This window comes from Parastagonospora nodorum (assembly GCF_000146915.1).
Source record: "Parastagonospora nodorum SN15 chromosome Unknown scaffold_18, whole genome shotgun sequence".
NCBI classification, from domain to species: domain Eukaryota; kingdom Fungi; phylum Ascomycota; class Dothideomycetes; order Pleosporales; family Phaeosphaeriaceae; genus Parastagonospora; species Parastagonospora nodorum.
In genome coordinates, this window is record NW_001884566.1 from 494912 (window position 1) to 520135 (window position 25224).

The 25224-nt window shown below is 52.7% G+C and overlaps 9 protein-coding genes across 9 annotated transcripts; 6 read left to right on the forward strand and 3 right to left on the reverse strand.

Annotated features, from left to right (window-relative positions):
- Positions 1–947: 947 nt before the first annotated feature.
- On the forward strand, positions 948–8888 carry SNOG_11076 (hypothetical protein; the record flags this gene model as incomplete). Its single annotated transcript, XM_001801274.1, has 7 exons — positions 948–1520; positions 1581–1738; positions 1792–2215; positions 2267–6622; positions 6681–6965; positions 7041–7456; positions 7520–8888. 7 exons carry the CDS (start codon positions 948–950, stop codon positions 8886–8888), a joined length of 7581 nt encoding a protein of 2526 aa, XP_001801326.1.
- Positions 8889–9860: 972 nt separating this feature from the next.
- On the forward strand, positions 9861–10747 carry SNOG_11077 (hypothetical protein; the record flags this gene model as incomplete). Its single annotated transcript, XM_001801275.1, has 2 exons — positions 9861–10529; positions 10676–10747. The coding sequence occupies 2 exons, from the start codon at positions 9861–9863 to the stop codon at positions 10745–10747; spliced, it is 741 nt and encodes a 246-aa protein (XP_001801327.1).
- Positions 10748–10948: 201 nt separating this feature from the next.
- Positions 10949–12038, reverse strand: SNOG_11078 (hypothetical protein; the record flags this gene model as incomplete). Its single annotated transcript, XM_001801276.1, has 2 exons — positions 10949–11929; positions 11994–12038. The coding sequence occupies 2 exons, from the start codon at positions 12036–12038 to the stop codon at positions 10949–10951; spliced, it is 1026 nt and encodes a 341-aa protein (XP_001801328.1).
- A 1830-nt stretch (positions 12039–13868) lies between these two features.
- Positions 13869–14822, forward strand: SNOG_11079 (hypothetical protein; the record flags this gene model as incomplete). Its single annotated transcript, XM_001801277.1, has 1 exon — positions 13869–14822. One exon carries the CDS (start codon positions 13869–13871, stop codon positions 14820–14822), a length of 954 nt encoding a protein of 317 aa, XP_001801329.1.
- Positions 14823–15959: 1137 nt separating this feature from the next.
- Positions 15960–16707, reverse strand: SNOG_11080 (hypothetical protein; the record flags this gene model as incomplete). Its single annotated transcript, XM_001801278.1, has 3 exons — positions 15960–15985; positions 16012–16593; positions 16644–16707. 3 exons carry the CDS (start codon positions 16705–16707, stop codon positions 15960–15962), a joined length of 672 nt encoding a protein of 223 aa, XP_001801330.1.
- Positions 16708–17393: 686 nt separating this feature from the next.
- Positions 17394–18093, forward strand: SNOG_11081 (hypothetical protein). The gene is made up of 4 exons (XM_001801279.1): positions 17394–17477; positions 17530–17670; positions 17725–17795; positions 17845–18093. Exons 1-4 carry the CDS (start codon positions 17465–17467, stop codon positions 18010–18012), a joined length of 393 nt encoding a protein of 130 aa, XP_001801331.1. The 5' UTR covers positions 17394–17464; the 3' UTR covers positions 18013–18093.
- Positions 18094–18602: 509 nt separating this feature from the next.
- SNOG_11082 (hypothetical protein) lies at positions 18603–22074 on the forward strand (the record flags this gene model as incomplete). The annotated part of the gene is given in 8 exon segments (XM_001801280.1): positions 18603–18616; positions 18672–18726; positions 18783–20444; positions 20470–20634; positions 20681–20860; positions 20911–21000; positions 21048–22044; positions 22064–22074. The coding sequence occupies 8 exon segments, from the start codon at positions 18603–18605 to the stop codon at positions 22072–22074; spliced, it is 3174 nt and encodes a 1057-aa protein (XP_001801332.1).
- An 839-nt stretch (positions 22075–22913) lies between these two features.
- Positions 22914–23223, reverse strand: SNOG_11083 (hypothetical protein; the record flags this gene model as incomplete). Its single annotated transcript, XM_001801281.1, has 3 exons — positions 22914–22946; positions 23047–23120; positions 23145–23223. 3 exons carry the CDS (start codon positions 23221–23223, stop codon positions 22914–22916), a joined length of 186 nt encoding a protein of 61 aa, XP_001801333.1.
- Positions 23224–24094: 871 nt separating this feature from the next.
- SNOG_11084 (hypothetical protein) lies at positions 24095–25143 on the forward strand (the record flags this gene model as incomplete). The annotated part of the gene is made up of 2 exons (XM_001801282.1): positions 24095–24454; positions 24841–25143. 2 exons carry the CDS (start codon positions 24095–24097, stop codon positions 25141–25143), a joined length of 663 nt encoding a protein of 220 aa, XP_001801334.1.
- Between the last annotated feature and the right edge of the window lie 81 nt (positions 25144–25224).

Below are 25224 nucleotides of genomic sequence, written 5' to 3' on the forward strand. Positions count from 1 at the left end.
ACAGATGGTGGAATTTCGTGTTGCGACAATGGAGTTCTACTGCGAATAGACGCGAATCTATATACACTTGCATGTGGGAATCGATGAAACGCAATTTTGCCATTTCAAGCAGTTCGTTCCACAATCCAATTCGCGGCCTCTGCAGGTAGGGTGGGCGGGTCGTTCTACTCGGCTCGCAACGCGGATGATGCATGCAAGCAGCGCATCCAGCACGTTCAATTCGGAAGAATCGCGCTCCGATACCATACAGGAACCAGATGGCTTGAATCCCGAAACCAATGGTCCACCTCAGAAGTGCCGACGCTTCGATGTACAGTCAGTATGGCGATCTTGAGAGCAGAGGTGTGGAGAAAGGTCGGTGTCTTGGCACCATAGGTCGGAGTGGGCTTCGGGCTCAGCCGCAATCTGAGCCGCAACCTCGTCCTTGGCACTTCGCTTACCATCATTACCTATCATTCTATCGACAAGGGTAGAGGATCTATGATTCCGAACTTGTCTCTGAAACTTCCCGTGAGACTCAGCGGCTGCCCCCAAGCCACCGTTCGGATGTCCGTTCACGAGAACTGGTGGAGCATTAGCCGAATGCTTGTCGTCTGCTCTCAAGGTCCCTGCAGTATCTAGCATTTGACCGGGATTCCGGAGCTTATTGGCCGGACAGGAGAGATGCCGTCTGCTATAGTCCGTCGTACTCACTGCGGGAATCGGTGTTGTGCTTAATCGACCGAAAAACTCAGGAGTTTTAATATTATGTCTCGACCAGAGTTGCTCCGTATTGGAATCATCATACCTGGCACTCATCGACCAGACTCTCTTGCACAGACGCTCTTGACGCCAGTATTCTCTTGCAAATACGTTCTTGCCAACAATTTCCTACAAACGTTTTCAAGAACTTCATGCCATAGTTATAACCAGCAATTCTCCAGCAAGAACCTTACTCCATCGCAATAATGACGATCAACGCCACGAATGGAAACGGTGTCTCGCACACCAACGGAGTTAACGGAACTAATGGTCATATCAATGGCCATGCCAACGGTCATGCGCAAGAGAATGGCATCAATGGAAACGGCAACAACGGCTATGCAAACGGTACCTTCCACGAGAATGGTACCGATGGTGAATCACATGTTAGTGATTTGAATGGCACCGACGGCTTGCACGTCGACGGAGTGAGTGAGAAGGCTGTACCAGTGGCAATCTGCGGCATAGGCCTGCGACTTCCAGGAGGATCTTCGACACCCCAGGAGTTCTGGGAATTCCTCGTGAATAAGGGAGACGCAAGAGGTCGGGTCCCAACCTCACGTTACAACGTATCGGCATACCACGAGACTTCCAAACGGCCGACGACTGTTGCCACCGAGTATGGCTACTTCCTGGACGAGGATGTCAAGCTTAGCGAAATGGATACAACTAGGTTCTCGATGAGCCGTGCCGATGTTGAGAATGCGGATCCGCAACAACGGCGCTTGCTGGAAGTTGTCATGGAGGCGTTTGAGGACGCTGGCGAGGCCAAGTTCAGGGTATGTGTTGTATTTCCTGCTTTTCAAGGCACGAAAGAGGCCACTAACAGGCATATTCAGGGTAAGAAGATTGGATGCTACTTTGGCAACATGTGCGAAGACTGGGGCGAGATGATGACAAGGGATCCCCTTTCGCATAGCGCAAACAAGATAGATGGTTACCAAGATTGGATGCTTGCGAATCGCATCAGTTATGAATTTGGTTTGACCGGGCCAAGGTTAGCTTTAAGATTTCCGATTCTGTGGGTATTCGGCAGCTAACACTGCGAAGCATGACCATTCGCACAGCTTGTTCATCAGCTCTGATTGGCGTCAATGAGGCCTGCTCAGCCATTCAACGAGGCATCTGCGAGGCTGCCATAGTAGCCGGCAGTAACCTGATCATGGCGCCCGGAATGACGCAACAGATGACAGAGAAGGGCATCCTATCCCCCGACGGCTCATGCAAGTCTTTTTCTAGTGATGCTAATGGACTACGCGTAGAGGCGAAGCCTTCGACCGCCAGTTTTATTGAAGCCTCTCGATGCTGCTATTCCGCGACGGTAACCCGATCCGGAGCTGTGATAAGAGCAGCTGTATCAAACTCGGACGGAAAGACGCAAGGTATCACGCAGCCAAATGCAGCAGCCCATGAGAAGATGATTCGCCTAGCCTACAAGCAGGCCGGCATCACGGCAAGCACCCAACTGAATCTTGTGAGCGAGCCCAACAGCTGACAATTGCCCAGGACTTTTCTAAGACGGCATTACTTCGAATGCCACGGTACTGGCACAGCAGTCGGAGATCCCATTGAAACCGGAGCAGTGGCCAACGTGTTCGGAGACAGCGGTATTCACATCACCTCTGTGAAGCCTAATGTCGGTCACACTGAAGGCGCCTCAGGTTTGGTCTCTCTGATCAAGGCTGTTATGTCTCTGGAACATCGCACTATCCCTCCAAACATCAAGTTTAACTCTCCAAACCCGAAGATTCCGTTCAAGGAGGGGAAACTGACTGTTCCCGTGGAGCCAACACCGTTCCCGGCGGATCGCTGTGAGCGAGTGAGTGTCAACAGCTTTGGACTGGGCGGCTCAAACGCGCATGTCATTGTCGACTCAGCAAGGAGTTTCAATCTTCCCCAGCCAGCGGTGCGAGACAGCGAACGGGAGGATGATCCCCAACTGCTCCTTTTTTCGGCGGCTTCTGCGCCTTCATTAAAGTCTACGATCAATGTGTACGAGGAATGGATGTTGAAGAACCCAGACATGGCCGACAAGCTCAACGACCTGAGCTACACGCTGGCCAACAGGCGCGAGCACCTCCCTCATCGCTCTTTCAAGGTTGTGGGTGCCAACGACCCTCCGGCATCTCAGGGAAGGAAGATTCCTGGTCAGCCTGTCAGCCTGGTTATGGTGTTTACAGGCCAAGGAGCGCAATGGCCCCGTATGGGTCGCGAGCTGCTCCTACGTGACGATCTCGTCTTCCAGAAGTCCATCAGAGAAATGGACAAGCATCTCGCGGCTCTTTCTCAACCTCCACAATGGACAATCGAGGGTGAGTTACAGAAGTCGGCCAAGACATCGCGCGTTCAGCTGGCAGAGCTCTCACAGCCTTTGTGTACAGCCGTTCAGGTCGCCATGGTAGACCTCTTGGCAAGCATTGGTATTGAACCTGCAGCAGTTGTTGGCCATAGCAGTGGCGAACTCGCTGGCGCCTATGCTGCTGGCGCTCTCACCGCGAAAGAGGCTATCATCGGAGCCTACCACCGTGGACAAGCCGCCAAGCTCCAGAATAGGAAGGGTGCCATGGCCGCTGTTGGCCTCGGCTGGGACGAGGTCGAGCCGTTCCTGAACCGACCGCGCGTTGTCATTGCATGCGAGAATTCTCTGAGTAGCGTCACGCTTTCGGGTGATGCGGAGGAGGTGCAAGCCACGCTCACGCGTATCAAGGAGGCGCATCCAGATATCACGGCCCGACTACTCAAGGTTGAAAAGGCATACCACTCATACCACATGCAGGAAATTGGATCCGACTACCACGCGATGATCGAACCGCATCTGGTGGGTAGGCAGGCATCCAAACCCTTCTTCTCTAGTGTGACAGGAACTGGACAGCCGGAGCAGCGCAAGCTCGACGCCAAGTACTGGCAGCAGAATCTCGAATCGCCTGTGCTCTTCAGTCCCGCAGTGGCCGGCATACTGGAGCATTTCAAGAACCCAGCCTTCATTGAAATTGGTCCGCACGGAGCCCTCGCGGGACCGGCGCGTCAAATATTCGCCAAGGCGTCCGCCTCTCCACCATATCTATCAGCTATGGTACGAAACGAGGATTGTGTGCAGTCGTATCTTACCGCCGTTGGTAAGCTCTTTGAGCTAAACGTCCCGCTCGACTACGCAGCTGTAGCTCCCCCTGGGCAGACACTCCCAGATCTTCCACGTTATCCCTGGCACTACGACGGCGAGTTTTGGGTAGAATCTCGCATGTCAGCCGAATGGAGGAATCCCAAATTCCCCAGGCATCCTCTCCTTGGACGTCGACAGTTGGAGAGCACCAGTCTCGAGCCCAGTTGGAGGAATCTCATCAACATTGAGGACGCTCCGTGGCTTCGAGATCATCAGATCCAGGGCGCTATAATTTTCCCTGCCGCAGGTTACTTTGCGATAGCAGGCGAGGCGATACGACAGCTGAGCGGGGTGGAAAACTCTTACAGCCTCCGCCACTTGGTGCTCAACCAGGCGCTGATGATGCAGGAAGGTGTTGATACTGAGTTGGTCACGAACCTACGTCCTGTTCGCCTGACCGACTCCGAGGATAGCCAGTGGTGGGAATTCTCTATCGCATCCTACAATGGTAGCTCGTGGTCGAAGCATTGTGTCGGTCAGGTATCAGCTACTCCATCTATCGAGCCAAGCCAGGCTGATACAGTCGAGGCGCTTCCTCGGAAATTGGACAACTTCAAGGTCTTCAATACCCTGGCAAAGTCTGGAATGCAGTATGGTCCAGCCTTCCAGCGTCTGGGTAACATCAGTGCAGGTACCACGGATACCAGAGCTGTGAGCAGCATCACCAATAACCTAAATGGCGACGAGAATAAATACCACCTGCACCCCGCCATCATTGACGCGGCTCTTCAGATGGGCCTTGTAGCTGCCAGATCCGGTAAGCTCGATGCGAGCAACTGTGCGGCGATGCCTACCTTGATTGAGGAGGTGACCATCTTCAGAAGCGACCCAGAGGCAGAAATGTTCGTTGCAGCATCAACAGATATTCCAGTTGCCAGCGGTGAGATTCAAGGCTCTTTCCAAGTCGTCTCAAACGGGAAGGCGATATTGAACATGCCCAAGGCCGCCTTCACGTCCATCGAACAAGGCGATCAGGACATCGTACACAAACTCCCCATCACTGCGCGTAACATCTGGCAGCCCCATGTTGACTTTGTCAAGGCGGCATCGCTCATAGAACCCGAATTTGATGGCAAGAAGTGGACGCCACTACTGAACGAGCTGGGTGAGCTCTGCTTCATCTTCTTCCAGAGGTGCATCGAAAGCGTGAAACTGCCAGAAAATCCCACAATCCAGCGGTTCGCAGCCTGGATTGGTCGTCAGTACCTAGCTCTCGATGAAAACCACCCTGGACATGCCCTTGAAACGCTACAGATTGTGGATAGAGCCCATGCAATTGGAGAGCTTATGGCCGGCTCCCCCCTTAGCGCTTGTGCTGAATGTATCCTTGAGGTTGGCGGGAACATTACCGAGCTGTTTACCGGCGAAAAGACCATCCTCGAGGTTCTCTCACAAGATGATCTTCTTACAAGGCTTTTCGCTACCGCCAACGTCACCAAAAAGACGGCTTTCCTCCGAAGCTTGGCGCACGCCAGGCCTAGTCTTCGTATTCTGGAGATTGGTGGCAGCACGGGACAGTCGACCTCCTCACTGATAAGAGACCTGAGTCTTTCTCATGGCGCCTCCCTCTACCAAAGTTACACCTTCACTGATCCATCGCCGACAGCCGTTGCGGACGCAAAGAAGCAGCTTCAGGGCGCGGACCGCATAGAATTCCGCGTGCTAGACATTGCCACGGACCCGACAGAGCAGGGATTCAACGAAGACGACAAGTTCGACTTGGTCGTCGCGACGAACTATGTTCATGCCACCCCAAGTCTGTGTGGTTCCCTAGCCAATATCCGTAAGCTGCTGGCTCCCGGTGGGCGACTTCTCCTGCAGGAGATCAGCATGGAGACCAAGTGGGTCAACTGCATCCTGGGCTTCCTTGATGATTGGTGGGTCGGTGTGAACGACGGGCGGCCCGATGAGCCCTACGTTACTCCGGAGCGCTGGGAGGACGAGCTGAAGCGCGCTGGCTTCGCTGCACCAGACGTAGTGCTCGACTCCCCTGCGCCGTATCATTCAAGCGTCGTGTTCATCGCGAGACCCGAAGAAGACATCAAGGGAGCCGTCAAGAAGAATGTGACTGTGGTGTCCTATTCTCAAGACGGGAAGAACGTCGATGCCGTGAGCCAGAAGCTTGAAAGCCGAGGCTACACCGTCAGCAAGTGTTCCTTCGGTGATGATTTGCCGCGAGAGTCTCAGGATGTCATCAGTCTGCTGGATGAAGACAGTCCCTTCTTTGAAGATATTGATGAGAAACGCTTCCAGACTTTGCAAAGGCTCATTGCCAGCATTGGCGAGAGAGGCCTGTTTTGGATTACCCGTCCGTCTCAGATGCAGTCCTACGACCCGCGATACGCGACAGTCATCGGCGCGATCCGCTCTATTAGTGTTGAAGACACTATTGACTTTGGCACCTGCGAGGTTCAAGACGTGAGCAAATCACTCGACGAAGTCGTTGATGCCTTCACCCACTTCCAAAATGGACAAGAAGACGACTTCTTTAGGCCCAACTATGAGTATGCGATCGTTAACGGCACCATCAATGTACCTCGCTATTACCCCTTCACCTTTGATGACGATCGCGTCACCAGCCGTGCCGCACAGGAGCATGTGTCTCTAGTAGCCGAAAAACCAGGACGCCTGGGATCTCTGGCTTGGGTATCGCGTCGATCTGAGCCTCTTATTGGAGACCAGGTCGATATCGAGGTCTTCCACGCTGTAGTCAGCTCCAAAGTACGTTGCCTCCAGCTGCGTCGAATTTGCGTAGACAGTGTACTAACTCTACTCGTAGGATGTCGCCGGGATCATGGGCAATAGCTCTTACCCTGCTGGAGGTCTCGGTATCAGTGCCAGTGGCAGGATATCCGCCCTCGGACCTGAAGTCAAGGGCTTTGCGGTGGGCGACCGTGTCATTGGTCTCGGCTCTGGCAGTCTCTCTTCGCACCTTCGCACATCAGAGACGCTGGCCGAAAAGATCCCTGACAATACGCCATTTGAAGAGGCAGCCACTTTGCCTTTTGCCTTCGGAACAGCTCTTGCAGCCCTACAAAGTGCTGGGAACCTGCAGACTGGCCAGGTAAACACCCCAATCTTCTTCGGTTGCTTAAACATGAGAGACAAAGTGTAGAAAACCAGCTAACACTTTTCATAGTCCATTCTGATCCATAATGCCACTGGAGATGTCGGCCTCGCCGCCTTGCAGCTTGCGAAGAGGTCCGGGGCGAAGGTCTACGCGACTGTCAGCACCGAGGCGGAAGCTGAATACCTTGTCAAGGACTTTGATCTTCCAAGGACTCGTATCTTCTGGTCCACGGATGACAGCTTTTTGAAAGACATCCTACAAGCAACAGGTGGAGAGGGAGTTGACATTGCTCTGAACTCACTGTCTGGCGACCTCTTACACGCAACCTGGAAGTCTGTGGCCGAATTCGGTAAGATGATTGAACTCGGCACAACAGATCTTGCCGGTGCTGGTAAGTTGGACCTGAACTCCTTCCTGGGGAGTAGAAGCTACACTAGCATCAACCTGGAGGCTCTCGTAGCCAAGAAACGGTCCGTTGTTAAAGCGTAAGTGAACCCGCCATGATCACCTGATGCCGTTAGACTGATGACTGACAATTTGTAATTTAGACTGCTCCAATCAACTGTGAACCTGTTGAGGTGGGGTAACATTGTGCCACTGTCCCCTCGGACAGTGTACGAGGCCTCAAGAGTAGAGGATGCTGTCAAGCACGTGCAAGAAAACAAGGACTCAAGCAACGTCCTCCTTCAGCTCAGAGATGTCGATAGCAAGCTCAAGATCAGCACAGATTCCATCAAAGTTGCCGATGACAGATTCACGGTCGACAAGAGCGCATCTTACCTACTCGCCGGAGGCTTGGGTGGTATCGGAGCCGTCATCGCTCGGCATCTTGTCGAGAACGGCGCACGCCGCCTTGTGTGTCTTTCGCGAAACCCTGGATCACGCCCTGAAGACCTGGAAACCATCAGGGAGTTTGAAAGCATGGGCTGTGAAGTGGTGCTTGTCAAAGGCGACATGGTGAACCGAGACGACATCTTCCGCGCAGTCGCGCAGGCGCCCAACCTGAAGGGTATCCTGCATTCGCCCATGCTTCTTCAAGATGAGGCGTTCAGGAACATGAAGGTGGAACAGTGGATCAAGGCCACGGGCCCCAAGGTGAAGGGAGCTTGGTATCTGCACGAAGCTACAGTGGAAGCTGGTATCAAGCTCGACTTCTTCGTATTCCTGTCCTCCATGTCGAGCGTTACAGGACAGCCTGGTCAGGCGAATTACGCCGGCGCGAACACTTTCTTGGACGCCTTCGCGCTATGGCGCAACAGCAATGGGCTAGCGGCGTCCGCCATCGACATTGGTGCCGTTGCCGACATGGGATACGCTGCTCGTGACCAGCAATTGCTGACAAGGCTCATGAATAATGGCTACTCTGGTGTGACGGAGTCGGAGATGATTGAGGCATTCCGTGCGGCAGCATCCTACACCGTGCCCGAGCTGAACATTGATACCAAGAGGGTTCCGTTCAGTCACAAGAACACTTTTGCCACTGGGTTTAGCTCGGACAAGTCACTTAAACACCCTGAAAGTCGTACGCACTGGAAGAAAGACATTCGGATGGCCATCTGGCATAACATCAACGACGGGGACGTCGGTAATTCGGGCGAGGGCGGCGATAGCTTCAAGGCTTTCCTCGCCGCGGCCAAGAGCGATCCTGAAATACTCGGCAAGCCTGAGACACCCGCCTATATTGCGCTTGAGGTTGGAAAGCAATTGATGAAATTGCTTCTGAGACCCGACGACGAGCTTGATATCACCCTCCCTGTCCAACAACTTGGTCTGGACTCGCTGATCGGTATCGAGTTGCGAAATTGGTGGAGACTGACTTTCGGGTTTGACATTAGTGTGCTTCAACTTCTAGGTTTCGGTACCCTGGAGGAGCTTGGCAAACAGGCTGTTAAAGGATTGACAAAGACTGATAACTGACGACAGCTGGATCCTAGATTTGTTTTCGGTTCAATGTAGATGTGTGGTTTTCTTTCCGTTGTATAGAATAGTGTATTTGGTAGTTTCTCACGTAATTTCTTTCGTAACAAATCGAATTGACATTGCTACTTCACTTAAATTCTGGCCGCGATTTCGTTCTCCCTAGTCGCAAGGACTATCAAAGTCCGTCGTTTAAGCTGCCACCGAAGTTGCGGATGCGCAGCTGCATTGCTTTAGTCGCTGACATGGTACAGGGCAAGTGTACCTTTATGCGTCGGCGCGAATGAAAGGGAGGGGAGGCTTCGGCGAAATGTTTGGTGCCTAATTCTGCCGACGGTAGCATCACGTGATAGTTTCACTAACATACATACACGCATGTTACATACCTAGTCCAATTCGATTAACAAACACGACTGAATGCTCCTACTGCGCAGCACTAAGTGTTGATTCGGGAAGAGACGTCCAGCACACCGCATGAGAGAAGCATCGATAGGACACTTCGCGCACTTTCAAATAATTGTGTAACTTCAAGTCCTGCGGTAGAGATCGTAACACTCGGTTACCATCGGTACTTCTCCTGCGGTAAGCCACATGTAGCGACGAGAAATACGCTGGCACTTGTTGGGACGAGGCAACGCCGCATTCCTGGTAGCAATCCATCCCAGTGGTCAACGAGATATCATCCCACGCATCGCGGCGTAGTACGCGGCGTAGTATGCCTCGATCCGGCGCTAATTTGATTATTAATTACAGCTCAATCTGTGACAACCTCTCGGGGCCCCGGAACAAAAGGCCGACCACCGCCAAGGCTGGCCAAGGTAAGCTAATTTATGTCACCCAACCATTGCTTACGAAACCAGTCAGCCAGGTGCAGATGGTCTTTAAGAAGATGCTAGGCAGCTGGGTTCTGACGGTACAACGTCGTTCACCCCTACCACGCACCATTCCAACTGCAACATCATCACCACCATCATGGACTTACTTGGCAGGACCGCCAGCACCCATCATATTCATTACGTCGAGTTGCAGCCTAGACCGCATGAAGTCAATATGCGTCATCCCTCTGAGGATTGGGCTGGGATAACGGATCAGAAGGAGCGAAAGAGGCTGCAGAATAGACTGAACAAGCGAGTCTCAAGACAGAGAAAGAGAAATCCCAGCGACGACGAAAACATCTCCGATGCCGTATCCTTGGCAGCCGTGTCCTCCAACGCCTCGTCTCCCGATACGTTCTCCTCCGGCGCCGTTCTATCGCCATCCGGCATTGCTTCGGCATTCAGTCATTTATCAAAGGAGGATGCTGCGCGTGCCCGGGCCATGCTCGAACGGTTCGCCGAGCAAGCTTTGATGAGCTACGCGCGGGGCGATCCCTCTGCCGATCATTACTTAAAACTGATACAGCTCAACACCATCAACGCATTTACAAGTAACGCCGCTGCGCTGGGTTACCGATTTGACTGGCTCGTTTGCGAATCCATCTCTCCTTTTGGCTACGACGGGCACAGCCATCACTCCGTGTCTCCGATTGCGGCTACTGTGCCGAGTAGTCTTGCCCCGACGCACCTGCAGTTGACAACGAAGCACCACCCGTGGCTTGACCTATTCCCCCTTCCGAAACTGCGGGACAACGCCTTGATAGCTGTAAGTGTTTTGTCGCCAGCCGACGAGCAACGCTTTTTCGAAGACGTCATGGAATCGGATGGAAAGAACGAATGGACTGGGCTCTTGGTATGGGGAGAGGCGTGGGATCCGCAAAATTGGGAAGTCAGCATTCCTTTCCTCCACAGATGGCCTTGGCTCATAAGAGGGTGCCCGGAGCTTATAATTTCTACAAACCGCTGGCGGCGTCGGCGAGGTGAAAGGCCAATATCGGCTCCGGGCTTTGTGCTAGAGGAGTCTTAGTACGACACGACAGGCAGTGGAGTCCATGTACGATCAATAAACGCATGATTCAAATGTCGGAAATTATCACCAGCATTTGCAAGATAATCGCGGATGCAATCACGCCATCCCGCAACCGTCTGAATCGGCTGCATGACAAATCAGCAGACCAGGAACGGTCAGATTTCTCCATTCAACACTGCACTCCAATCCTCGCCTCGGAAGTATTCATCCAAAGAGGTCGTTTCGATACGCAGCTCTGCCGGGGTTTTGACCTTGGGATTTCCACCTGCATACCCGTACTCTGCGAAAAACCGGACCATGTCCACCAACATGTTCTCCATCCCTTCGGGAATGTACTTTACGTACTCCTCCTCAGAGACGTCTCTTACTGTCGCTTTGACTCCAAGCGTGCGACCCCAGAGAGCTGCGTAGTCTGGCTTGGTGATTATTTCACTAGCGCCCAGGGCGTCGGTGCCAGCCGGATGATGAAGAACCAGCGCCTCCACAAACTTGCCTGTATCGCGGGTCGCAACAACCTCGGGATTCTCCAGGTGCGGGCCAGAAGTTTTGAGACGCACGTATTCAAACGTGCCATCTGGCTGCTTGCGCGGTCTGAAAGCGGGTATCTCACGCCAGGTCTCTTGGAAAATACCGAGAGTTACGGTGCTCAGCCTCGAACGCAGCTCGGGAAGTTCATCCCGTATGTAACGCTCGGCACTGGCCTTGGAGTCGAACTCGTACGCATGCTTGTACTTGCCACCGCTGATTCGCTGCACTGCGGCCAGTGTAGAAAAGATGAATTTCTCCAGGGTGGAGAGGACTTTGCTGTCGGAGGCCGCCGTCGCTATGTTGATGCCTTGTCGCCTTTCCAGGTCCCCTGCGTATTCCTCGACTGACATCCCTGCTGCCTTCGCCTTCTCCTGCAGAGCCTTGTCCTCGGTGACTTGGGAGTAGCAGCCAGCCCAGTCAGTGACGGCAAAGATGGCATGAGTGCCTCGGAAAGCGATCCTGAGTGATTCCAAGTCATCGTGATCACCTTTGACGATTTCGACACCTTTGCTCGCCCATTCCCTGGCCTTGGCGGAGCCAGGATTACGCGTTAGTCCGCGTACGCGCCATTCGGCATGGGAGAGGAATCGGCCAGCGACAGAGCCGCCCTGAAACACATGTCAGTATCCGCATAGCCCATGACGGGGTGTAGCGACAAGTTGTTCAACATACCTGCGTCCCGGTAATGCCAAGAACAGTAATGAGCTTTTTTGTCATGACGGTCTTGTTTGAGCACTTCTGGCAGTTTGTCTTTTTCTGAAAGTGAGAATGGTCTATTTATCTACGGTGGACGAAACTGAACACCATTGCGGCACGGTACTGAATGGTCTTGGGTGATGGATCTGACCGTTGATCATTGGCCAGATAGGCGAACCAACACCGCGATTCTGCAATCGGCTGACACTATGTACAGATCGTATCATAAAGACTGTGCTGCCATGTACGTGGATGATACCGGCTCCACTTGCCTTGATGCACGCGGTGGCATTGTACAAGTCTAGTCTACGGATACAGGGAACCTTGTCCTTGCCTAGTCTATGCACGATACACGCGGTGTTCTCTGAACTACATGACCCGTCGTTACGATGCATGTAGCTGACATCAAGTGCAGTACCCGAGTCAGTCCCCACAGTGCCGCTCCTAGACTAGTTTAGTATCCCTTGGCATGCATTGCAGTACGAATGTGAAGTAATATGGCCCGCTTCGGAAGGGCGGCAGCGGCCCGGCCCATGCTATGATCGGTCGCAAGTTGTAGCATTTTCGAGAGGAGAGGGGCATCTAGTCTGGTGAACACGTGGGGACAGAGATCATGAAGAACCGAAAGATCCATCTTCCCCGCAGGGTCCACGCAAGCTTTTCGACAAGTGTTTTTCAACGGTGTAGATAGGCAACGAGCCATGTGGATAAGGAACGCAAGATGGTAGGTTGTAACGACGTGCGACTGCACCTCTTGCGTGCGCCTGGGACTGCCTGATGCGACAGATCGGCCAATTATGTGAACGTTTAATGGCCGATAACTTATGTCGTACGACCTTTAAATGCCATGATCACGTGGAGTCGTACTCGTCGATGCGCAAGTCGACGGTGCGGAAAGATCCTACCGCGGTTTCTCAGACATCCTGCATGAGTCAAGTAAATAGAGCTGAAACAGTAAGGGTACTGTGTATACGCCGCTCCGGCCCCAATCGTCTGGTGATCGAGTAAATCGTGCATGATTCCCAACACACCAACCGAGAATACGCCTCAGGCTAACAGAAAAGGGGCAGTTGGTAAGTACCGCACCGGCGATCCAAGCAAAGAATCTCGGGGATCCCTTCAACAGATCTGAGAGCATATGTATGTATCCAAAACACTACTCTCATCTCGTACCTAGGCAGCCGAGCGTGGCTTTCGGGCCTTACATGGTGGCTTTTGGGCCTTGCATGCCCTCGCGATCGTTCGGGGGTGCAAAGCTGGAGAGGAACGGTCGTGTTACGCCTCCGACGTACGGTGTATCTTGGCAGTAATTGCGCAAGACGATGATCTCACGTATGTATATAGCTGACTGGTCAACGCTTAAATTTTATTGAGTGACACAGCCGTAGCTCTTCGCCCTACTCGTACCCACCCTTTCGGAAATCACTACGAAGAAATCCCCGCTGGCTTTCCATCCCAGATACAGATCACCCCACAATTATCCAATCATCAAGAAGCTGCAGACATCTTTTCTTAGTCGTTGGTTCAGTTGCAGCCATGCCACCCCCATCCGGTATCAGGCTCCGCGACAGCTGTCAAGCTTGTGCCATTTCCAAGACCAAATGTTCCAAGGACAAGCCTCAATGCACAAGATGTGCGAAAAGGAATACACCGTGCCAATATCTGGTCACGCAAAGGACTGGTAGAAAGGCTGTCTCTCGAAGTGACTCGAAAGACGAGACGACACCAATAGCCAGTCTCAGTCCCACAACAACGCCTGAGCAACCCGCAATACTGTCGCCTCTGGAGAGGAGGCAGTCAGGACCTGACTTTTCAATGTTAAACTCACGACTTGACGCACTTGAAGCAGCGATGCTGCCTGCGAGCACTGATGCCTGCTTCTCAATGCTCTTAACGGATTTGGACTTCTCCACGCCTGTCCAATCCTACAACACCGCTGTAGACTCCGACATACCACATGCGTACACGCTGGGCACATCGCACGGCGGGTCTCACGAGATGACGTACGAAAGTTGCCATGCAGGCTTACATGCAGGCCACTCTCTCTCCAGCCATGATCTGTGCGCGCAAGACGGGACGCAAGCAACCTTCGCTAGCGCGCCCTTGCCCAACGAGCAGCTCTTCCAGGAGCTCGGTAACTCGCAGATCTTCACTTTGTCGCAGCAGCAGGAGGGTATCAAGACAGCTCTGCAGCTAATGGGCACGCTCTGCTGCCCCGAAGACCACCCTCCGTATGCGAGCCTGTCGCCTCTGGAGCGCGAGATATCCGCCACCACGCTTATGGACAGGTGCAGGAAGGTGACAAGGACTGTCAGCGACATGCTGCAGTCGGACAGCTCCAAGGACGGCTACTTCTTGGCCGTCGTCTGCCTGCTCATGTCCAAGGTGCTGGACGCCTACGTCTGCGCGTCACAGGCCCTGAGTATCCCGGAAGTAGACGAACTGAGAATGTCGCTCTCGTCTTCGTCATCGACCGCTGCATCGGAGTCGTCCCGCAGCAGTGTCTCTCTAGCAGCGGGCGGAGGGGACCAGAAAGCCGTCCAGCAACTGCTAGACGAGCTGTATCAAGTGCGGGCCTCTATGGACCTCTTGGGCGCCAAGATTATATCCATGTCGTCGAGTCGGGATGGCATGGCGGGCGGCAGTCTCACACCTTCATACTACGAGACGCTCGCGGCGACGTTGCCTTTTTCAGCGGAGATTTTGAACCAGCTATATAACGAGCAACGACGGCGTTTGAAGACGGTTTCTCTTCAGCTGATTAATAATTTACGGGCGTTTTGGGTAGAGGAGCATGTGTTTTAGCTGTACGGTGGGTCACGATTTCAAGATGTAGACTCTGGAGAAAAAAAAAAGAGGTGAGCCTTTTTCATAGACGATATAGAGTAGAGATCGTTGGGCTTTTATAATGTTAGAGTAGTTGCGAATGAATACTAATATACGTTCTGTAAGTACTACTTCTTTGGCTCTCTTTATGTGCTAGAGAAAATTTACCGAAAAGACGATTACTTGCAGTTTCTTGCGTGGGCCCATCTATCTGGCCTTTCGATCTAACGTTGCAACCTAACTGTTCCGAGACCTTGCACCGTCGAGAGTAGCATCTGAATCAGCCCCCATCTGCGAGCGTCTGAAATAGCACAAGCGGTGGTGATATCGTCCTGGGCATAGGAGGATCGAACTGCTATCAACCCACGTGAGAAGGGAACTGATCCCAATGAGGATCACAAATTTGTCAACAATCAAGTCAAATCAATCAAGCAGCACCCTCTGCCTAACCTCAATTTGATACTTCAGACCCTGTAGTTTAATTTAATTAATTTAAGTTTGATTAGCTTGTGTCAAGCTGACTGATAATATATACTATTCTGTACACATGATCGATGTTCATCGATCACTGTTACCTTTTTAGCATGCTGGCGCAGTGGGTGCAGACGTGCGTTTTAACAGATTGCAAGCTAAATACGCTAAAGAGCTAAAATGCTAAAAGAAGACCTTAGAAGGTGCTACCTCTGCTAAGATAAGTCTTCCTAAGCTAAGACCTAAGAGAATACTGAGCTAAGGCTCCTAAGGTTGAGCTTAACCTTCACGCAGCTATAGATTCTTTCTCTTCCTTTCTTAAATTAAGCAGGCAGAGCATGCTTGCTTGCTGCTTAACTTGATTCCTAGGCTTCTCTGCTTATCTTGTTTAGCTTAATAAAAGTATAAAGAAACAAGCAAATTAATTAAGCGGCTTGATTGTTGCCAAGTTTGCAGGATCAGGCCGTGAAACCCATTCAAACTAACCCAGACATCACTGCTCCGGGACAAAACTCCTACTCTCGGGGCTCACCTCTCGGAGCTGTACATGGCGACCAATACCCCGTGCATATCCAAATCGATACGGCTGCAGAGCCATGTGTCAGCTTTCAGGTCAATTCAACACTCCCTTTAGGAACGCCCCTCCTACTCAACAACCTCATCGCAAAGAACTGCATAATCGGCATCATCTCCTCACGATTCGTCATCATGCCATCCCCATTCCTCTTCCAATCCTTCACCTCAACATACTCAAAAGCGTCTTTCAGCTTCGACACCGCACTGTCCGTGACCTTGGAGCCCCTCGACGCTCTACACACCAACACCGGCGTCTTGCACTTCTTCTCCAGCGCCTTCAAGGGCAGCGAGTGCGACAGCCCACCCCCAATACTGACGACGCCGCCCAACTCGCTTCCCTCGAATTCAGCTGCAACTTGCAGCCCCGCCATGCCCCCCTGCGCAAACCCAAAGATCACAATCTCGCGCGCCTTGTACCCGCATTTCTCCATCAAGACATCGCGAATCACGCGATCCAATATCAGCCGCGTTGCACCCTTGAATCCAGTGTCCATGTCCAGTTCGCCATTGCTCTGGTCCATGACTAGATCGTCGCCCCACTGATACCCGCCGACGTCGAGGAGCAGGCCATTTGGAGCTTGGAGGGCGATACACGCTGTTTCGGGCAGGTTTAGCTGCTGGCCGAGTTTTGCAAAGGGGGCGTGCGTGTCGCCCAGGCCGTGCAGGAGGATGAGGATGTTGGTGGGGGGTTGCGACGTGGGGGCTGAGGCGTGTCAGCGAAGGCGAGTGGACATAGCGAGAAGGTTTACGCACGCGGGACGATGTCTAGGACGATGGAGGCGGGGAAGTCGGAGTTTTTGGGTAGGCGGCCAGGCATGTTGACGAGGTGTGGGTTGTGGTGGTGCACATGTGGGCATGGTGAGGTGCTGTGGTGACGTTCCTGGGTGGACCCGATCTCAGGATGTTCGCGGGAGATCGCCAAGCGACGCGGCTTTTTGGCTACAACTCATCACTAGGCACGCACTGTGCGGTTCTAAGAGGTTGAGGCATCGCATTTGACGGATTGGGCTGTGTATTGGAGCTGGGTGTAATGTTGGACCATCGTCGAAGTGACAGATGTCTCGAGGAAAGCAAAAGCAAGGTACCTACAGACCGTCGCACGCCCGCAGCTAAGCTTTCTCTAAAAGCTTGGAAAGCTTAATTAGCTCACGGCCGACTACCGTTTCAACGCCGGTGGATTACGCATGCATCTAGACCTCATCCAGGCTTGCCGGCCGCCAGCACGACGCATTCGTCCAATCGAGAGACCACGCTTCTCCGTCAATATGTCATGAGGCGCAGGCATAAGCGCAATGCCTGCAAATGCCTCACTCCCTGTGCCACAATTGGACCCTTGATGGCTGAAAGCTTCACATGCATCAGAGGGGTACGATGAAGCCCTTTGCAATGATTCGCTCAAATGCGCGGGCTACTGCAAGTACAGCTCCGGCGTGACGAATGCATCATGCAGGGCTCCTGGCGGACACGAAGGTACTTAATGGAGTGATCCGCCGGTTTGTACCTCATCACAGCAACATCCATTCACCATCCAACACCTGTAGTGCCACCAACAACAACTCACACAAGCATCCACAATGGGTTTCTGGGGTAGGTGACGCTCCGAACCAGCATCTCTCGAGTCGTGCTCAACAGTCCGCAGATAAGAACGAAGACAAGTACCAGCAGGTGTACGAGAACGACAACTTTGAGGAGAACAAGTCGAGCTTCGGACATGAATTGATTGCCGGAGGAGCTGCCTTTGCTGGTTTCAAAGCGTTCGAGGACCATCAGCGCAAGGAGGGTTCGTGCATCCCCCGCCCAACCTGGCACACTCTATACTGACAATCATGACTAGGCAAGCCCGTTTCCCACCAGTTCGCCAAAGAGCTCCTTGCCGGCTTCGCAGGTGCCGAAGTCGACAAGCTCGTGAGTCCGATCGCACCCTCAGACACACAGCACACTGACACCAAGGCAGGCCGAGACAAAGGGCGAGGACTGGTTCGACCGCGAGAAGGCTCAGCATGAGGCTAAAAAGCAAGCCGAGCACATGTACGACGAGCACTACGTGAACGGCCAGGGTGCGAACCAGTATGATCCCAACCAGTACGGGCGCCCTGAGCACTTTGACAGGCGCGGCTGGTAAGCGAAGTCTGTACCGGGTTAGATTTCATCTAGAAGGGGGCAGCTTCGAAAGGAACAATGAAATATGTACAAACATCCCGACGACGATGGTGTAACAACGTGATGCTTGTGAAGGGTGATGATGCTAGCCTTGGTCGCAGATGTGATGATGAGAGCCGTGCGCTAGTCCTAAGTGGATGGCACTCGTGGGGCCGGTTTGTCTCGAACCGGCGATGCCGCGATATGTTTCCACTGGGTTGCACACTTGCACAAGGAATTTCGGAGGTGTCTGGAGCATCCTCGTTTCCCCCCTTCACTCTTCTTTACGTCTGAAGAAGGTCGAGATGAGGTGGGGCAGCAATGACGTACTAAAAGGCTTGACTCGCGCCAAGTCGAGACATGATTCGTGAATTTGCGGAAATCCATGTTCGAATGCCAACGCTGCGAAGCCGTTACACTGTGGTTCGCACTCTGACACTCACGTTGGTGCTTTGGGGCCGTTTAAAGACGGGCCTCACGCTCATATCGCGATAGCCAGCAACTGTCGCGCCGCCCTATCTCTCCTTACCGCCATTGCGCGACGCCCTCCCTTGACGCGTCGCAGTCGCCATCATGAAGTTTGCCAAGTAAGATCGCCGCGGGACAACTCGCAGGTGATGAACAGAAGGCTTACCTGCACAGAGAGCTCGAGCGCGACTTGGTACCTGAATGGCGGGCAAAGTACCTGGACTACAAGGTTCGTAGCTTGCGACATGTGGCCTAGGCCTGGCGCAGCGACTAACGCCGCTGCAGACAGGCAAGAAGAAGCTCAAGGCCATCAACCGCGCCCTCCGCACCGTACACCAGACGCCCCGCTTCCGCAAACGTGGCACCAATGCCTTCGAACCCTCGCCGTTTGACGCTGCGCCCAAGTACACGTACATCAACCGGAACTACAACGGACGAGAAGCAACCCTCGGCTCGCGAGACCCCGACGACCTGCGCGCGCTTGCCATCACAAACAGCCAGAACAGCGTCAAGGACAAGGACAAGTCCAATGGCGGGAAGGAGTCGGTTCCAGCAGCACGGCCCTCTCGCTCGCCCGAAGAGGAGCCGTTGGCCAAATGGTCAGGCTTTCGAGCGGGCACCAGCTACGGTAGCATCGTGGGCAGTCCTCCGGATGAAGATCCCTTGACGAATCGAGGACGGGCGCCTCCTTCGCTGAAGCTTCCAGGCGCAGCTCTGGATCCGAATGAGTCGACTCCAAGTGTTGGACCATCGTTGCAAAGACCAAAGACAGCCGGCGTAGCACCCCCAGCTGCACCAGACACAGACAATGCATTCGAGATTGGGAAGACGAGGTCGCCGCACAGCAGGCATGCTTCACTACCAGCGCGCTACAGGAGTGTCTTCAGCCCCATGCGAATGAACTCGGATGCCGGACCCATCACCCAGACAAAGTCCCGACCATCTGTACGACGACTCTTTTCTATGAACAGCAAGACGCCGCCAATGAGTCCTGGCGACGTTCCTCTTGAAGCCTATCGCGATCTCGATCTCCGACAAGCCGAATTCTTCAACTTTCTTGACCTTGAACTAGAGAAGATTGAGGCCTTCTATAAAGAGAAGGAGGAGGAAGCAACGAAGCGTCTGGCAGTACTCCGAGACCAGCTCCACATCATGCGCGACCGTCGTATTGACGAGGTCATCCACCGCCAGACGGCCAAGATAAAGGCAAAGAACAAAAAGCATCATAGTGGTGGACACCTGCTCGGCCACAGCCACGCCAGCAGCTCTGGTGACGAGAACTCGGACGACACGAAAACGAACGGGGAATCACTCAATGCCTCGTGGCTAAATCCAATTGATGCCGCGCTGGAAGCCATCAATGCTGGAAAGTATGGCAAGAGTACGAAGGAGATTACCCAGCTCGCGACCCCCGCTGCACTGAAGCCCCAGGACTACCTAGAAGGACGTAGCGACTTTGTGCGGCGTCCAGACTTCCCCGATGTGCCCTACCAATCAGCCAAACGTAAGCTCAAGACTGCCCTCCAAGAGTACTATCGAGGTCTCGAGTTGCTCAAATCGTACGCCTTACTCAACCGCACGGCATTCCGCAAGATCAACAAGAAGTACGACAAGACAGTCAACGCCCGCCCGTCGAGTAAATACATGACCGAAAAGGTCAACAAAGCCTGGTTCGTGAACAGCGATGTCATCGAAGGACACATTCGGGCCGTTGAGGATCTGTACGCTAGATACTTCGAGCAAGGCAACCACAAAGTCGCGGTTGGCAAGCTGCGCATCAAGATCGCCAGAGCCGGTGATTACACAGACAACACGTTCCGCAACGGCATTCTCCTGGCCGCGGGTGTTATACTCGGCGTGCAAGGTCTTGTGAAAGCGACCGAGATCGCGTCATTACAGGATCCAGAACGCAATGCATTTTCGCTTAATACAAGCTATCTTCTGCAGGTATGTTGGTCAACTAATATCACAGAAGCAAGCTGACACGAGGCAGATCTATGCTGGCTACTTCCTCGCCAACTTCCTTCTTCTCCTATTCTGCTTAGCATGCCGCGTTTGGCATGAAACTAAGATCAACTATGTTTTCATCTTCGAATACGATACCCGCCACTTTCTCGATTGGAGGCAACTTTCTGAAGTATGTATACCGTGCTCATGTCCCGCACACTCGCTCACATGAATAGCTTCCTTGTTGGTGCCTTTTCTTCCTCGGCTTGATCATGTACCTCAACTTTCACCAAGTTGGTGGCGAACACGTCTTTTTGTACTACCCTGTTATTCTCATTGGCATGTCCGTTGCCGTCTTGTTCAATCCGATGAAGATATTCTACTTTCGGACTAGAATGTGGTTGTTGTACAGCTTGGTAAGCATATGTGTATGGAAATGCATTGGAGTCGCTAACGATTCTCTTAGTGGCGCCTGTTACTTGCTGGTATTTACCCTGTCGAGTGGCGAGACTTCTACCTTGGCGACATGTTTTGCTCTCTGACATACACCATGGGTGTGAGTGCTGTCTCTGGACCTGCCTAACTCTTGCTAACGTGGCTCAGAATATTGCAACCCTCTTCTGTCTTTACTCGCGTAGTTGGAACAATCCTGGTTCTTGTAACTCGTCGCACCTGCGCGTAGTGGGCTTCCTGACTGCACTCCCTGGAATATGGCGCGCCCTGCAATGTATTCGCCGCTACGCCGACACTGGAAACAAATTCCCTCACTTGCTCAATTGCGGAAAGTACTTTGCTACTATCATGTTCTACGCCACACTCAGCATCTACCGCATAGATCAAAAGCCTGCTACTAGAGCTGCATTCATCACGTTCGCTACCATCAACAGTATATACACCAGCTTTTGGGATATCTACTACGACTGGAGTCTAGGCGACCCGCATGCCAAGCACCGGTTCTTGCGTAAAGAACTTGGCTACAAGAAGGTCTGGTGGTACTATACAGCGATACTGATCGACCCCATCCTCCGCTTCAACTGGGTCATGTACACTGTCATCCCCCTCCAACTCCAACACTCCGCCGTAACATCCTTCTGCGTGTCCCTTAGCGAAATCTTCAGACGAGGCATGTGGTCTCTCTTCCGCGTCGAAAACGAACACTGCACCAACGTCGGCCGCTTCCGCGCTAGCCGCGACGTCCCACTCCCCTATGAAGTCCCTCCAAGCCCGCACGTCCGGGACCGCGCACGCCACATCCAGCGCGGCGAGCGCCTCGACGAAGAACAACCCCCCACGCCCACACAACCTACCGCATCTACATCCAGCGCGCAACTCCACCTCGAGCGCACACGATCCTCAGCCCGTCAGCGCCGCCCGATACAAGATGATTTCCGCCCCTCGCCGCTCCAGCGTGCTATTACGTCCGTCGGCGACATGCTGCGTGACGCGCACGCCGAGGACTTTGAACGGAAAAGGAAACCAGAGTTGGGTCGGGATCCGCGGAATACGAAGGTTGAGGAGGACGACGACAGCGATGACGAGAGTGAGGGCGAAGAGAGGGATAGTGATGGCGACGTGGAGGACATGGATGATGAGCAGGAGAGTGCGCTGAGTCGGATCAGAGAAGATTTAGAGGTTGGGATGAGTGGGAGTGGGGGGAGGAGTCGGTAGTGTAGTGTAGGAATGCAAGATTGTCACGATTGATTAGTGGAATGCTTTTGTGACGCTAGCCTTTGGTGTGAGTAAAAGCTTGTGGTGGCGCGGCGATGCATCTTTGTACCAGCAAACACGTCCAAACGAGATACACACTGACGCCACGTAACTAGCGAAAGGCACACTCGTTGATCGTATCCTTGGTCCGCATCCGCACTTGCACCTCCATTCTCATAGGATGAGCATTCTTAGCAATTGCTCGACATCACACAGCCTCGCTGTGGCGGCAATCAAGCAGTGACGTAGCTTCCGGTCGTACGCCTCGCTCATCTCAAGGCAGAGAGATGTGGTATTTGAAGGGCAGTGCAGAGTTGCTCAGATACAGAGGGAGGGACTTTGGGGCTTGGGGGAGTGGCTACAGATGAAGGTATATGTACTATGCGTTGTACATATGTTGAGTGCATAAGGGCTGATTCGATTGAATGTCAACGCAGCTTAGATATTTGTCGAAGCACAAATCGGGCTCTTGTTGTTCGAGGTGGTTGATATCTACCCGCGACAATTTAATATCAAGTTTTGGGTGCATGCTATTGTAGATTTTCTGAACGGAGCGTGCATTTTTAAGCGTATTACTATAATCCAACGTCATGAATGTTGCCTCTCTATCAGTCACTGCCTGTGCGCATCGCTGACGGGCGCCGCTTGTGTTGATCACAAGAGGCTTGATTTGCTGAAAGACGATTTGTCGGTATCATGCTCGCTTTCTCGCAATCAATTCGACAATCACCACGAGGTAACAACGGAGCAGTGGTGAAACCCTCATGCACGTACAAAGGCCATGCAGAAACGCGTCTACACATGTCACCATCATCCGGCTTTCTCAAACTAAATACATCTGGCAAACCAAAGCATGACCGATGACTCCAGGAACATGGCCTCGGCCTTCGCACACCTTCTCCACTCCTTCGTCCTGCCCAAATACCACACTAGAGCCCAATTCCACGGTCATCCCCTTGACCTCGCACACTTCGCAGGATTATAAAATCGCACAAAGGTGACGGAACTTGCAGATGTCGTACTGCACCTCGCGTCCTTGGGCATCGGTGCGGCCAGGGCGGCGGTACGCCATGGCGAAACCAACGTCTGGTAAGTGAGTCAGCTGCATTTGAACAAGGTCATGGCTGCTGTCGATATGGGCGAGGCGGTGGAGTGTAATCGTGGGACTTGTTATGCCAAATCTTTTTCTGCTTGAGAGTTGATTGGAGAAGGAAATGGATAGGTTTCGTGGTTTGAGAGGTTGTGAAGGCATGTAGAGTGGACAAATATGTTGGAACTACTCGAGATGATGCAGAATTGATCTTTGGGGGGGATACTGTGGAAGTGCAATGTAATGTATGCGTGATCTTTTGATGTATTCGTGATCTAATGCCGCTGACTTCAAATTCTTGGCGATGTCTACACGTAGTTGGATGCACAGATAGTATACTTAGTTGGATAGGAAGAAGATTTCAGAAAGCAAGGCAACAACTTCTGTCAATTGCATCTTGTTAATGTGCTCATGCTCATCAATCTCGACACTCGGCTTCTTACACCACGCTCTGAGTGTGTACCAATATCAGCATTTTGCTTTCCTGACCATTTTTTTTTTGGGCTGTGTATAAGGACTCACTTCTGCTTTATATGATGTTTGTGCCAAAGGAATACCAAACTCATGTAGCATGGGATTCCCCAGGGCAAAGAAACATGCTGACCACGGTTAATTTGTTAAGGAGAAACACGGGTCGTCCAGGATCATGGCGAATGCACGAAGTACTTGCGAAGATTCTGAATCGTTCACATGACAACGGAGATGGAAGTGAAAGGCCTCGTGGAGAGTGTTTATGAGGTCATCACGTAACCCGCAACCCGAATAGCAAACACCCAAGGTTATATCAGAAACCCAGAGAGGCTTTTCCTACCATCTTCTTCCAACTCTACTCAATCTCTGAGTCAACTCCACGATGACTTTCGATACAAAGCGATTCATGACAGCTTGGACGACGCTGACCGAGACACTCATACTCGTCTATCCCCTTGGCTTACTCGAAGACCATCTGATGACTGTCGATGGTTCCCCCGTTTACGTCGACGTTCCTGTGAACTTAAAGCGCTGGCACGACGTCGTCAGCTTCTTCAACGTAAGCTTGAGGGAGCTTACCAAAATGAATGACCCAGCAACCATGCTCGAGGAAAGTCGCAGGGTGTTGAGGGGAGTGTTAATGCAATACGAAGGCATTGATACAAAACGGGCAGAAAAGATCAGGGAGTTCAAGTCTGTCCAGAACTGGCTTGGAGGGAACGATGAGATTCTGCTTGTTATTGTGGGCTGTATTATTGATCTTGGAGAATAACAGACAGGAGGCTTTGACCATTTTGGAACATCTGGCGCACTCTGGCGCAGAACGAGACAGCGGTGATGATTCTCAATTCGGTAGCCTCAACTCCCGATTGCTCCTTGTTTTACAACGTCACAGTTTTCACACAGACTTCGTCTGTCGTTGAAATCATACTGTCTAGATCAATACAAACACATGCAATCTGCTTGCTTGTCCCTCCACACACAACTGTCCCCTCAAACAATTGTACTGTCATATATACATAAGACATTTCAGCACGCACCCCTCCTAATCACACACGCTCCCCACCCCTGACCATGCCACCATCAACACCCCGCGTCATAACCGCCTTCAAACTAATAATGGAAAAGCTCGTCCTCGCACGGCCCCTCAGCGAAGCCAAATCCTCCGGCCGCGAATCCCGCTGGCACCACATCCTCAAGTTCTACGAAGAGGAGCTCATCCGTCTGGAAGACAGGGAGCCGCGCGATGCGCTGCTCACCAGTGCGGGCGCGTTGCCAGTGATTTTACGCGGCTATGCGGGTATTGAGAAGGAAGATGCGATTCGGATTAGTAAGATTGCGTCGGTGCAGAATTATGGGAATGGGAGTGAGGAGGCTATTGAGGCTATGATTGATTTGCTTGTAGATTTGGATGTGCAGTCTAGGGGATGAGTGGTAGGCGACTCTGGGAGGGTGTGGGTTTGGGCTGTGATGGGACGGGATGGTGGGCATGGATTTGAGACGATTGTGGAA

What these genes read in the sequence shown, in the direction of transcription:
- SNOG_11081 (XM_001801279.1), top strand. An exon ending in GGACCATCAGCGCAAGGAGG is followed by an intron (nt 17,671 to 17,724) that starts GTTCGTGCATCC and finishes AATCATGACTAG; the next exon opens with GCAAGCCCGTTTCCCACCAG. An exon ending in GTGCCGAAGTCGACAAGCTC is followed by an intron (nt 17,796 to 17,844) that starts GTGAGTCCGATC and finishes ACACCAAGGCAG; the next exon opens with GCCGAGACAAAGGGCGAGGA.